Source organism: Ciconia boyciana, chromosome 13 (assembly GCF_034638445.1).
Source record: "Ciconia boyciana chromosome 13, ASM3463844v1, whole genome shotgun sequence".
NCBI lineage: Eukaryota > Metazoa > Chordata > Aves > Ciconiiformes > Ciconiidae > Ciconia > Ciconia boyciana.
In genome coordinates, this window is record NC_132946.1 from 13276039 (window position 1) to 13290685 (window position 14647).

The 14647-nt window shown below is 37.8% G+C and overlaps 1 protein-coding gene across 1 annotated transcript in view; it reads left to right on the forward strand.

Moving 5' to 3' along the window:
* Positions 1-14647, forward strand: part of GRIN2A (glutamate ionotropic receptor NMDA type subunit 2A) — a 196265-nt gene that overhangs the window by 166821 nt on the left and 14797 nt on the right. Inside the window, exon 11 of the mRNA XM_072878469.1 lies at positions 9647-9834. Within this exon, the coding sequence (XP_072734570.1) occupies positions 9647-9834 (188 nt within the window). The remainder of the gene's footprint in view (positions 1-9646; positions 9835-14647) is intronic.

Here is a 14647-nt window from a genome sequence, read left to right on the forward strand (position 1 = left end):
ATCCATTTCTGCAGCTGGACTGAAAGACAAAATAAAAAATTAAATAGAGCTGTGAGATAGGACCACAGGAACTCCTTAGAAAAAAGCTGAACTGAACTTTAATTTTCTCAGTCAAGTGAAATCTGAAACCGAGCTAGACCACATCTGATGCACTGATGAGGTCAGGCAACTTTTCCTGTAAATCGTACCTGGAGTATCATATTTTATGCCTGCATACTTTCTGCCTCGTAGCTGGAGTGGAAATAGAGATGTAAAATACTTCCAAAGTTGTTGTTCTGTAGTACTCTTTAGTGCTGACAAGTTGAAATAATCACAAGAGTAGACCACTTAAGATTTTTTTGTTTAAGTAAAAGTGAACATCAGTTGGTCTCTCCTCGTTGCTCTCTCCTCTCTCTCCTAGTGTCTCTCTCTCTGTCTTTTCCCTGTTTGGCACCAGACCTTTGTAAAGTTCAGTAGTGATTGATAGAATATTGTGTTTGTGGAGTTAGACTGGCATACTTACATTCTGGAGATCAAGTGGTGTGAATACCAAAATTAAAACAAGCTCAGAAAGAAACAGAAGGAATTGATGGAAGGAGAATAATTTGGCAGCTGTTAAACATGATGGGGCTTAATACAACCTGCAGCTCATGAAATATCCATTCATCTCAAGCCAAGAAGATATATTCAGGGACAATAGCATCCATACATGTCTTGTTTCTTTTACTCCTCCTTAAGCATCTGCTGTTTGCTAGTGTCATAGACTATCGGGACCTAAGTCTAAGCCAGTGAGGATATACTGCCCATGCATGGGTATTCGTAACCATATATACCTCTGGGGAAACTTGTAAGTCAAACAGCACTGAACAAAGATCCAAAACTACCTGGGAGAGCAAGATGTTTGCTGTGCTCCAGAATGTCTATTTATCCCTATCAAATTTGACAGTAAGTACTAAATTATTGTATAAATACAAATACACTTTCCTTAAAACCATCTGAAGGAGGTAATAATGTGAGTAACAATTTTCTTCCTGACATTCTGGAAAAAAGAAATCTCTGCTAAACAGTTTGGCCCATTCAGTATTTTCTCTCCTGGTTGACCGGGTTCAGGCAACTTCTTCAATCAATAGCTTCATTCAGTTTGGCATCAGATGGCTGGGGTAACTTAATATCAATTTACATTATGATGCTTTCTTTTGGACTTCAATCTAATATTTGTTTCAGTGTTCATTCTAATATTCATTTTGGTATTGCACTCTGAGGGGAATGATTTTCAATTGATGTTACAACTGTAGTCACCCAAGCTAGGAATTGGAAAGCTGGCTTGCAACTGGGCAGCTGCTATTTGTGCCGAAAGGCTGCAGAGATATGAACACATTTAAATTTGCTGTTCCATCTAGGCGCATTTTTCAGAAGATCTCTTCACTAAATTATCAATTCTGAAATCTAATAGCTTAAAAGAAAAGTGTGGCTGAATCAGCATAGCTTTCCTGCTTTTACTGCTAGTGTAACTGCTAAAGTGAGCTGAGGGCAGGGTTTGGACTGCAAAGTGCCACCAAGCTGGCACTACAGAGATAAAGACTTCTTATGGCATTTCCATTTGTGGCAGATTTTCTGGCATCAGTTTTTCTGATGGCTGATCCCCGTTTCCCCATCACTTGCCGTCCTTTCAGGGAATGCAGTTATTCTCACATTCTTGTATTTCTTCCACGAGTTGAAAAGTCTCACTCGGTAAAACTTAATGTGTTGTTCCAGGGGACTTTCTGGGGGAGGTTGGTTCTTACAGGCTTTGAAGAACAGGCAAATACTAATATTGGCATTTAGAGGGTTATTGGGATCTAAGAAGGCTCTCATTGAAATGTCTGGGGAAGCTCATACCTCAGTAGTTTCAAGTTATCTATAAACAGAAGCAGACATTATCATGTCCTTTTAAGCTGGATCACATTTTCAGGAATTTCTTCATGGCTTTTTTTTTTTTTTAAAAAAGGAAATAAAGCCTGTCTCTCCTTTTCAGCTGATCCATAGCAACTTGCCTCTAGGAAAAAAAAAATGGTTTATAGTAATTTATTTCTAATTCCTTTACTCAGTACCTGAGTTCTCTTCTGTTTTTTGGTTTTTTTTTGAAAAAAGGTTATATCTTGTGTCTTTATTATAATTTTTTAGGTAATGCAGTTATCTATGTAATGTCTTTAAATATTACAAAGTACCTGGAAATAATGAACAGGTGAAAGTAGCTATATCCCATCTAACCTCTCTTCATTTGAGAAGAAGCTATTCTAAGTTTTAGTATTCATTTGATTTGGGGATGAGATCAGGTGCTTGGTGAAATGTGCTGAATTTATCCTTCATTATGCTATTGTAACTGGGACAAAACCTTTAATCTAAAAATATATTCTCCCTACCCGACTTTTCCAATTTTGCATTTTGATAAACTGACGCTTTGCAAGTACTTTGTTGCTTGGCTTCTGAGACTTGAAGTGGGACACTATTCCATTGTATAAATTAATCATAAAGGCACACTAAATTTTCCATTATTTTGTTGCTAAGGGAAATGCTATAGGGACTGGGAAGGTGGGTGGACAGAGGGGTGGTGCAGGGGAGCTCCTGTGAGTGAGGAAGGTGAATATGCCTGTTCAGCTAACCACAGCCAAGTGGTGCAGGAAGGTTCACAGCAGCTTTTCTGGCAGCCTGAGATTGCCCTGACAGGTGAGGTGAAGCCTCCACAATCTCTCATGATGGTGTTAATGTCTGTCAGAGCTGGCTCTTTCGAATTTTGCGTCTACGTTTTCTGTGCGAAGATTGAAGTGAGGACAGTTTGAACTGGCAGAAAAGTTGAAAGCTCATTCCCTGCTAATGAGTTCATCATTTAACTGGGTTAAAATTTGCTAACCTGTGTTGTTGCGGGAGGGTGATTGTTAAATTTTCCCCTGATGAATTGGCAATGTCAAGATGTCAAGAAATCCATGCAATGTTCTGAACTTAAGATCTGTGTGGAGCTATTTGAATATGTGCTAAAAGATAAAGTCACTGCTGGTGATGAAGTGCCACCAGATAACCTGAAATGCATTTTAGTCAAAACTGGGTAAAAGAAATCATCAGTCCTTCATACTAAAGGTTAAATATCTGCTTCTCTTGCTCCAGCAATAACAAAGTGTCACTTTAGAGCACTTTCATTGAAGCCTTGTCTTCAGAGCAGCCTTCTTTCCGTTTGATTGCTGCGTCATTCCATAGTGACCTTTTGGCATTAGATCCCCTGGACATAATTTTAGAGATGCACAAATGACATTGTGTCTCTCATTGTGCACTCTTGACATACTTTCTTTTATCCCTTCTGTGGATAAAAAAGGGATAAAATGTAAATTATTAAATTTGTAATACATCTGTAAATCTGTAATGTAAATCCATCATATTTTAAAGCCAGTATTTTTGCACTTGCTGCCTTCCCAGCAATGGTATTGATGATCTCTAAAATATATGCTTATGTTTAATCCAGCCTTAAGTGGATACCAGTTTTTTGCCTAATATCAAATTGTAAATGCTACTTTAAGGGTCATGTAAGGCATCTATTCTGCAGACTATGCAATTTATTTTTAAAAACAAAAAAGCTAAAAAGTAGTGGTTTTTTGCAGAATGTTTTGAAAATGAGCTGTGTCTCTCCAAAATTATGTTTAGGAGACAAAGCTTTAATAGGTAAAAGTGTTCTTGATGATGGGGGTGGGGGTAAAGAGGGGAGGGCAAAGGTGGTGTTAAAACTACTGTTTGAGGATTCACTGACTTGCAGTCTGGTATTTGTAATAAGACAGTAATTTCAAATATCATGCTTTCAAAAGACGCAACGGGAGCCTTAGTAAACAGGTATGACACTTGCTATGTGATAACCTTTCAAGTCTCTTTTGCATTTATTTACAACCAAATTTGAGGAATAATATCTCTTAGTTTTTTAAGTCACCTAGGCAAATTTCAAAAATAGATCTGATTTCCTTAACTATCTTTCCACAGAATAAAATGTATATAATTTATGATGAATAATTATTCTTAAATATATAATTGACCTTTAGTTTTCCAGAACAAGCCCCAGAAGGTGTATATTGGAGTTAAAAGGTACCCTTCATCAAAAATAATGTAGAAAAGTCATTGCAATACAGCTGTGTACAGCAAAATGCAGTGCAAGCAAATTGCTATGGTGGTGCACTTCATATATTACACACATTCTGGTTTTGTGTGAGTCAAATCTGTGTTAGTAATAATACACAGCTTTTGTCTGGCCATGAAAAGAACATATTTGGGGTGTTAGAAAACGTAAAGAAACGAGAGTGAGAAAAAATTGATTCTGAAGTTAATGTCCTGGATCTGACAGATGAACACTGCACCGAATGGTGCCCACTTTACCAAGAAATTAATTCTGCTGTAGATATTGTATGTTTGGATTTACTGCAGTAGTTCAAAACCAGAAAGTGACTTCAGTCATGCTCCAGTTTCTCTGATCCTCAATGGAAACACTACTATTTGTTCCATCGACTCCAGTGCTTGACAGTAAAATAGAAGAATGTGAATAAACAGGACTGCATTAAAGCATCCCTCTCATTTTCTGAATACTACAACACAGGCCATAGCAGGACACAAAGTAACTGAAAGAGATTGATTCCTAGTGTGCTGGATTCCTGTTTGTGTTTCCAGAGCTACTGAGCAGATTGCCATTTTAGATTTTTCCCTCTTGTTCCATCAAGCAAACAAAATTGCTGAAGGATCATGTAGTTGGTTAAGGAAGCAGAGTAACATTTTCCAAGTGAGCTATACTTCTGTTGTTGAGGAAGAAACTATGACTAATAAAGGAGCATTTTCCTAATCCTGCTTTTCAATTTTCATCATAGGAATTTGATGAAAAGTATGTGCCTATAATAAAGATGGGGGAAAGTATAGCGAAGTATTTTCAGCTTTTCTGTAATTACCTTTCTGTACCTTTTCCTCTAACTTTAATTTTCTTTACGCAGGCATTTTTGAATGTCTACAGCAACACTTCAGAGAATGGGGTTTTTCAATCACTATTCTGATTTTTCAACTCTTCTACTTCTTGGTGACTCATAAATGTTTAGGTACAAGACTGTCCACATTTGTTTTTCACAGATCTCCCGCTTCAAATTATTACATTCAGTAATGCTCTTTGGGGTTTTTTAGAACTATTCCAATTCATAATTTTATAACACATGTTCTCCTGTACTGCATGAGCTAAAATTCTCCCCATCCCTTTCCCTCTTTGTGCTTGCTAGGTAATGAAGGACATTTGCCTTTGTAGTCTCTCTTATACAAATATGCCAAAAAGTTTATTTTCTCTCCTACCCCGGATTATTGCAGTAGTTCTGAGGAAGTTTACAAACCTGCCAGTTGCTCAGATGATTCATAACACTGTAGTCCTGTTCCCCTGCATTCATTGAAGACGCCTGGCGCGCTTGGCTAGTTCATGGCACTTATAAATCTTGTTTCTTGCTGCATTCCAGTTTCTATAGTTCTCTTTCATCTTTCTAATAATTCTTAGCAGTTTATTTAAACCTACACAATGTGACAAAGCTTTTCACCCCCTGAAGTGGCTGCACTGAAATGACAAGTTAATTGATTCATTTTTACATGACTAAGGTTTGCAAGAGGCTTTGAGCATTTCTTGAAATGGGGTGCTGTACTCGGTGTGTGTAAGCTGTTTTACTGTGAATATGTAACTTAAATAACAGAGTTGTCAGCACTCAGACCAATACAAAGCTTCTCAGCTGTGTAGCACAGCTGAATTTTGCTGCCACATGAACAAAGATCCTGGGGCTTGCCAGTCCGCCTGTAGAAAAAGAATAGAAAGAAGAAAAGGGTGAGCTGGAGCACAGATCCAGACTTGCCAGTCCTGCCTTGAGAATGACAAGACAAGGATGGGCTACTGCATCCAGCAGTCACTGCCATGCACGCAGCCTGGCTCTTCCGCCAGTGCCAAGCAAAACAGCAGATGTGGCTTTCCCCACAGCCATAGCAGGAAGGAAAGTCCTCTGCGGCCCCAGCAGCCTGCTGGCCTGTGCAAATGCCTGCTTTGTCTTCTTCCGGAGCTTATGCTCACCACCGTCTTCGCAAACAACTTGGAAAGGGTCCAATTTTTGGACATGCCCAGATTTTGCTGTCTCAGTTTTTGGAAACTCTTATTGAGGAATGTTTAAAGTTGTCTGAAAGTTCTTAAAAATTCAGTGTGTCAGGAAATTCACCTCCTATTGATGGAAGAGTTGGGTGCCCTAACATCTGAGAGCTTCAGTCGTGGCTTGTTACTCCCTGCCCACGCTGCAGGGGTACATCATGTTCTGAAGCTTTGCTCTGCAAGGAATAGTACTTCTGTAATCAGCACATGATGAAGAGATAATTAAGCCTTGAGAGGTTAGAAGATTTATGTTGGAAAGAGAGAAAATATATTCTGAATATGAGTTTGTATTTGTAGACAGCAAGACTTTTTCAGGGCAATCAACTTTTTGATTTACAGTTCAGATATTGGGCAGCAACTGATAGCAGAACCTTTCAGCACTCAGCATCTGTCAAGAAAGTACCTCGTGTTTTTAAATCGATTTGCGTAATGAGATTTATTGTGACTTTGTAGAAGTAGTATAGCGAAAACCCTCAGGTAAAGCCTTCTGCAGCTTCAGAACGTGCTTTCCTTGTGCGTACCCACTGCAGCTGATGCCAGACTCTCTGGGAAGCTAGGGAGGGGGGTCCACAGCGAGTGAGTGAAACTGTGATTGTGCCTTGTCTTTCTGTCCCAAGGTTTTACTACGCTGCTCAATAACTAAGGAGGTAAGCTGCATATGAAGAGAGTGATTTCTGAGGTAGCACAAGGCTTTTGCCCTGGAGTCTTTAGCAAAATCTTTTTCCTCTGTATTTCTGACTGAGTCTGTTTTGACAGAAGAATAGCTGACTCTTTCTGTTTACCAGCATGTGTTTTATATGCTTACATTGCAAAACTATAAACCCCAGAATAAACAGATGACAAATTCTAGAGTGTATTTTAACTTAGGTCGGCTGGTTGCAGCAGTGTCTGTACCCACAGAGAGGAGCATTACCTTCCAATCCCTTGCCTGAGCCAAAGTATCCTTCCTTCCCCACAGATAACTGCAGAGGTCTAAAAGCATAAGACTGGATTGTATTGATTATGGTAATTGTCTGCTGTAGATCAGAAACGTTACAAGTATCTTGAGGGTACGGCAAGCAGTTTTCTTTTTTTCCCTTGTGTGCCTACCCAAAGGATGTGGATTTTTGTTCTTTCTCTCTACACAAACCAAAGATTGTCTCCGACATGCTGAATCAAAGCACATCATTTAGAAAACTGTCTGGTCTTGTGTTGAAGACTGCAGGCTTGGGCAGTACCCCAACACCCTCTTGGCTATTTCCAGTTTAGTTACCCTCAGTGCTAGGTAGCCATCCATATCTTATTTCTGGATTGAATTTGTGACCCATCACCTACCAGATGTTTAGCAATTGTTTTCTCCGTGTGAAATTACCCATTTAAAGGAAGGAGAGAGTCAGACTTTTAGCATTGATGGAGCTAAGCTGACTTTTAAGCTGAGGATTGCACCAACTGAGTTTTAGGGAAGAGTGGAAAAACAAAAGAAATGATGGCCCAGCTATTTCTTTTAATGGTTGCATGAGCCACCTGTACTTTCTCTAAATTGGTTAATTTAGAGAAACTACTTCACTAAATTCCAATTTCATGACTTAAAAGGTGACTGTTGGGGTAAGTATCCTTGAAGGGAAGCAATAAAGTACAGTAAGTAGTGACAGGAACTTCACTCTTCACTTTTTCATGACAGCAGACAAAATCCAACAACCTCACTTTCTCCTGGTATTTCCCTTGTTTTAACGTGAGATGGACAGGGGTAATTTTAGTGCCGCATTTTTGCTATCTGATCTCGAGTTCTGCAAAAGTTAGGGTTCTGTACCGTTCTGTATGATTGATTATTTAAGAAGAAACATTGCATTATGTTATGCATGAAAGTTTTTTTTTTTTTCCTGTCAGTAGCCAAAATCTGATATGCCTAGGTCTTCCTCTGTTCTGTGGATATAAATTAAAGCTCTATCAACATAAACTGATTTAAGCTAGTGGCAAGTGTGATTCCAAAACTTCAACAGCAACAGAATTCACAACTGGTACATACTGATATAACATAATTAAGTTGATGCTCTTGTACCTGTTTGTGCCACAATTAATTTATTTTTATAATTCCCTTTCCATGAAGACAGGTCCCAACTCTTTATGAGCAGTATTTTGCCAGCCTCTGTCATTTGCATCCCGTCAGAAAATTGTAGCAGTGCTCCACTGTAATGCATTGTGGCTCTTCAAAGGCACAGCGGGCAGTGCCGGCACTGCCTGGGAGCTGCAGTGCCAGTGACGGTGGCAGGGTGAAGACTTCACCAACCTGTGAAGCCAATTGTGTATCTGTGTCCTCCCCTGACTCCGATGGGATGGCCAAAGATGTTGAAAAGTGTGTTTCTGGTGGATGGAATAACTTTGTTTTAGTGCGTCATTTAGGTGAGGTTTGGACTGAGATGACAGTTTTTTCCTATTGCCTCTGTATTCTGCTAGTCTTGTGCAAGTGGTAGAAATCTTAAATTAAAGGTTTTGGCTGCAGATGAGGGCAGCAATACAAAATAAATTTAAGTTTTATCTTTTTCCTTTTAAAGATTGCACATGAATTTCTTTAGGTATAAGAATGTCTTTTCTTTGATTGAGGTCTACTGCTGGCAAGTGATTGTCCTTCCAATTGGCCTCCTCTTCTTGTATATGCATTTTTACTGGCTTCATTTGTGAAATATCCATGCACCTGTCTCTTCTAACTCTTTCTTTCCAGTGCTTCTTAAAAATTATCCCTGAAGGACACTGCCTCTTTTCCTTTCCTTACTGATGTTGTTTTCCTCTATTTTGTTGTGTTCCCTGTATACCCTGGAGAATGGGATGATCGCATTCTTACATTTTTAGGTAGATGGGCTGAAAGGCTTGAACTTTTCCACAACAAGTGCCTTTATTCCTGCTGTGCTCCAGGTACACAAATAGTATGTTTGGAACTGCGAATCTTAAAGAATTATCTTCTATAATTTTTAAGCAGGATTTAGATAGCTATATCAGATATGCTCCAATACCTTCCTCTGTCTTAGCAGGGACTTAACCTCCACCTTCATTGTTTAGTTTTGGAAAGAGACATAAAATTAAGAGTGTGTGGAAAACTGGTGAAGTCGCGTTTTCAGTCTCATTCAGTATTTTAAATAAGCAAATTGGTTTCTGTTGTTTCAATTCTAAATTCTCTATTGTCGTTTGTGTTGTTTTTGGAGATCACTTTGCATCTCAAGATATTTATTATCCGTTTTGAGAGCAAAGATACAAAGATAACAGGGCAAGACATTTTGTAACTTGGTTTCTCCTGCTCAGTATTTTTTAACAGCATCCCTTAAAATAGAAATGCAAAACTATGTGTCCTACTTTCCCCTCACTAAAATAGATGCCTTTTGTTAATTTTAGATACAGCAGAGCAGTATATGTAATTAATGATATCAAAGAATCCATATGATATTCAACAGGGTCCTAACATCAAGGACAAAAGAAGTCTGACAACAGCTGTCCCTAATGATTCGGTTTGTAAAATGTTCTCTTTTATTGCAGGAAGTTGGATGCTTTCATCTATGATGCAGCGGTGCTGAATTACAAGGCTGGAAGAGATGAAGGCTGCAAACTTGTCACAATAGGGAGTGGATACATCTTTGCCACTACGGGTTATGGAATAGCACTTCAGAAAGGATCACCTTGGAAGAGACAAATCGATCTAGCCCTCCTTCAGTTTGTTGGAGATGGTAGGGACCTATCTTTCTTCCTTTCTATTCTTTCTCTATGTGTGCACACTTAATTCAGTTTTAGTGGCTCTGAGCCTTTTACTAGTGTTCTCTTACAGTCTTTAAAAAAACCCAAACAAATGCAAAACAAATGAGTAAAATTATTTCTCGTTGCTGAGACAGGAATTCTCTTCCACTTTGTTCTAACTCACCTCACCGCCAAGGCCATTTGCATCTATTTTCAGAAAGTGTTTTCGTATACATCACAAAGTAACGCTGGCCTCAATGTTAGAGAGCATTTCTAAATTTATTTATTTTCTTCTTTTATTTTTGCCTTTGAGCAATTCCTGAGGAGTTTTTACTTGGTAGATGAGTTATCTAGCATGACTGTTTTGCTTTTTAAAAGTCCTTAACTCAGTTCTGAACTGATGTGAGTGATCTCTAATCTAGGATGGATTAATTTAAACTCCTGGAAAAAGAATGTTTATGGAATTGAAGTAGGGTGACTGGTTTTATTGGATTTCAAACAGCTATTTTTCATTCTAATTCAAAAATAGAAGAATTGTAGGTCCTCTTGGTACTTCTGCCCTGCAGAAGAAAAAAACTTACTGCACATGCTTGATATATTTGTAGACAGTAATAATAACTCGTTCTCCACATAGAGCTTGAAGTACATTTTGATTGTAGAAATGCTTCTTTGCCACAGTGAAACTTCAAGCCTTTCACATGTGCATGCGAATAAAAATATGGTGGTTAAAAACTTTCTGTGTTATGACTGACTAAAATCCTCCATCAGATTGGAATATGGGGTGTGTTACGTAATCATTTTGATTTTTCTTTTTTTTTTTTTTTTACATAGATACATGTGTTAACTTTGCATTTCTCTGTCAGTGAAAAAGAAATCTTTATTGAAAAGTAAATAGCATGCTATTGAGACTAAGAATGGTAAATTTCTGTATAATAGGACAGTTTAAATGGCAAAGTGCAGGACCTTAGCATAGTGGCCTCCTGTTTCATAAAAAACAAGACATTAATTTTCATACTGGAGACAGTGAGTGTGTTAGTCTTCCAGCACAGGGATTGTATTCCTATTTTAATACTAAAACGACTGGAAGCTATGTAATCATCATGACTGATGCATTTTGTCTGGTGTACATATCTGTTGGATTTAGAGAGGCTTATGGAAGAAGCATTGCTCACTTCTGCTAAGGAATGAATGTATGACACATAATAGCTAGGTTTCAAGCAATTACGTATCCTTGTTTTAAACAGTTGCAATTAATTGGCTAAAATCTTTGCTTTATTTTTCTATTTGTGAATATTTTGTGAATAGAGTATTTTTCTATTTGTGTAATACTATTAAGAAGTGTTAGGTGCTGTAATTCTGACCCATTTTTAGATGGGGAAGTTGAATCAGAGAAGTTGAATTATTTGTCCCATACTAAAGAAGAAAATGCTTCTGTAGCCTGAAGGAGGATCTGAGGTGTCTTTCTCAGTTGTGAGCTAACCCCTCTAGATGTTGCCAGAGCATTGCTGAGGTTTTAATTCTTTTCACCTTGCATTTTCTTCATGCTTATTCTTTCATAATTTTTGATACTTCTCATCCAACAAAAAGAAATGAAATCACAGGGAAAGAAAATACATTAAATAGAAGGGAAAGTATTTGAAGCTATTCAAGAAAAAGCTCGTCAAAATACCAAAGGTACTGCATTTTTATGCATCACTTTGTCTCTGAATATCAGGGAGAAAACAAAATGGATGGGAGGAAAGAGGGAAAAATCTTATCATGTATTTACACTTTGACCTGTGGATTTACATAGCATATGAATGCTTGTATCTTTAACTCATTTTTAGTAGCTGAAAATAATACATATGAATTGTCTACGAAACTCAGTATTAAAACTTCCATATGAATAATTTATAGAATTGCAATAGATACAGATGGCACCCGGGTGAATGAAACCTTGTCATGAAATGTCTGCTCCCATGTTCATCTTGCTCAGACAGTACTTCAGAAGATAAGCAAAAGTTTTGAATGCACAAACCATGGGGATTGTGAATATGTTTATGGCATTTTTTCAGTGGTATTTTTCAGTACCTTTAGAAGGTACTCTGAACAACCCATGAATGCTAAAATGTTCATTCTCTCTTGTAAAGGATCCCTAAATTTGTTCAGAAAATGGTGTGGGCACTGTTAAAGAGAATAGCAGTTGGACATATATGATGTGTAGGAATTATTGTAGGTATGTTTCCTTTAGTCCCAGAAATGTTTGGTATCTTGTCTCACTCCATTGTGTCACAGGTCTAGATGATAATTTTCAGGAAAAAAAACCCCAAACAAACAAAAGGGGGAAAAAAAGAAAAAGAAAAAAACCCCAACCAACCCCCCCCTAAGAATGATATTGAGGTTGAAATTTCTTCTACTGATTTATAAAGTACATTGCAGGTGAACCGGAACAAAACACCAAGAAATTAAATGTAAAGAGTGATTGTGTGGAACTAGCATGACCTGATTTTGTAATCTACGTCTAACTTCAGTAGTTCAATGAGTAATCTTTTTAGCTATGAACTTATATAACTCTGTTTTAGTGAATTAGAAGGGATGAACCCAGAGTTCAGACCAACATCACTTTGCTGTATCACTAAAAATCTCTTTGAAGTTATCTAGACTAAAAGCAAGTATGGTTGGGGGGAAAGTTTCATCTTAAGATGATACTCCTGGGAAGGCCGCAGTGGAGTCTGAATGACGTTGTTTAAGTAAATAGGCAAACACAAATGAAGGCAGAAATACTTCTGTCACATGTATAGCCTCTGCAGAATTTATTATTCTCTAAGACATATAAAACAGCAAAGTGCCTAGTAGTATTGAATTATTATTCAGTATATGTAATAGAACATTCATCACAGTATGGAATAATTTCAGTGAATGATTATAAATCTAATGAGTTTCATAACTGTAAGAAAAAAAGTCCTAATGAGTTGAACAAACACAATTTCTTGATATGAATGTTATGTTAATAAGAGGAGAGAACCTTTTGGATGATAGTAGATATGTGGATAAGACCAAGTAATTTGTTTAAAAATATATCTGATTTCACCTACAAAAACCCATGATCTCATCTCTCTTTTACATTTACACAGTACTGAGATAGCCTCTTGAAATGTGTTTTAGAGCTTTCAATTTCCTCTGCATGTGTCTTTCTCCTGTGATTTTTCTCATCTGATTTTTCCTTGCTTCTTCTATATCATTCTCCTATCCAAGCCAATTCACTTACACATTGAAATGTAGTTTTTGCACAGTGAATAGGAACCTTTTTCCTCTTTCTTGCTGATGTAAAATATCCAACTGAAGTATTAATGACCTGTTCATGCAGGAGCATCTTTTCATACTTTCCAAAGCACGATGCTTTTTCTGCATTAAAGTCAATGGCTTTGAACACTCTTTTTTATCTTGTTGGCACTGGAAAGAAATTAAGGTAAATGCAGAGGGATGTAGGTTTGTGTTAGGGATAACTTTAAGCTTAGACTGGGTGGTTTATATGTATCTACATGAGTAGTGTTCTGATCCTGGGGATAGTTCTACTGGGTGGACAAATTATACTGACAATTAACAATTACACTGTGAAAGCGACTCTGAAGTCTCAGGGGAAGGAAGCAGGCTACAAGATGCCAAATTTGTTACTCTAACAAAGAGGAAAAGAGACAGAGGGACGGAGGATGGGAAGGAGTTGCTGAGGAATTTAAAGAATAGCTACTTAGTTGTCTCAAAAATAGAATTATCCCCAAAATGTTTCATCACTTGGTCTGTGCAGGTTCATATACATAGCCCAGTTCACAGGAAGTTGAGATGAATATGCATCTGTTAGTATAACATTAATTGCTTTGGAGCACTGAATCTTTTTAATGTAAAGAGTTAGGAGTTGCTTTTTCTTGTATAAAGGATATGAGTGCAGTGTATTACTAGTGAATTTTTGGCTGTGTATATCTTGCTATCTGTACAGCACATCTCATTATCTGCAAAAACTTCCAGTTGATTAGCATCTGCAGTTTTGTTCAAAATAGTTGCTCATCAGGGTAATTCTCTAAAGCGCAGTAGTGGCTGTGCATTTTTTTGGCTTGCTGTGGTCACAAGACAAAACTGTCATTGTTTTTTAACAGAGAAATAAAAATATTTCTACTGAGACACAGAAGACTATTTCTCAATCTTCTGTTGAGAAATAGAAGCACCCAGGAGTTCAAAAGCAGCTAAAATGATACGGCTGCTAAGAAGCAGCACCATCATTTTGTTTGGATCTTCCACCCACAGCCACAGGAATGTGTCAGAACAAAAATGTTGTGCACTGAAGAATCGCATGATACGTGCTTTGATTTCTTTTATAAACCTCTGTAAAGAGCAGCTGGGCAGGCTGACATACCCAGAATCCAGCATGTTACCCTAGCAGCTGTCAACTACTTTTTTGTGCTAGCTTGCCATTTGATAAATACAGTAAAGGCTCAGGCTCACAGCCTGCGTAATTTAGCAAGTCTATAACTGCTGGACTGCAACATTTGTGCAGGCACTCATGTTTTTCCAGCCTTCAATAGGAGGAAGTTTTGGCCAGCTGTCTGAAGGCCCAGGTATTGCTAATACTCGTCGGGCCTGGGCTGCATGGTGCCATTTAAAGCAGAGTGGTACTTTTCTAAAACTATCCTGCAAAGTAGTTTGAAAGATATTGCTTCTAAAACCTATAGCATCACGTCTTTGAGATTGGAGCAGAATCCCTGGTGCCTAGTAGGTAAGGAGAATTTGTCTCTTTCTCTCTTTCTCTTTTTCTCTTTCTCTTTTTCTCTTTCT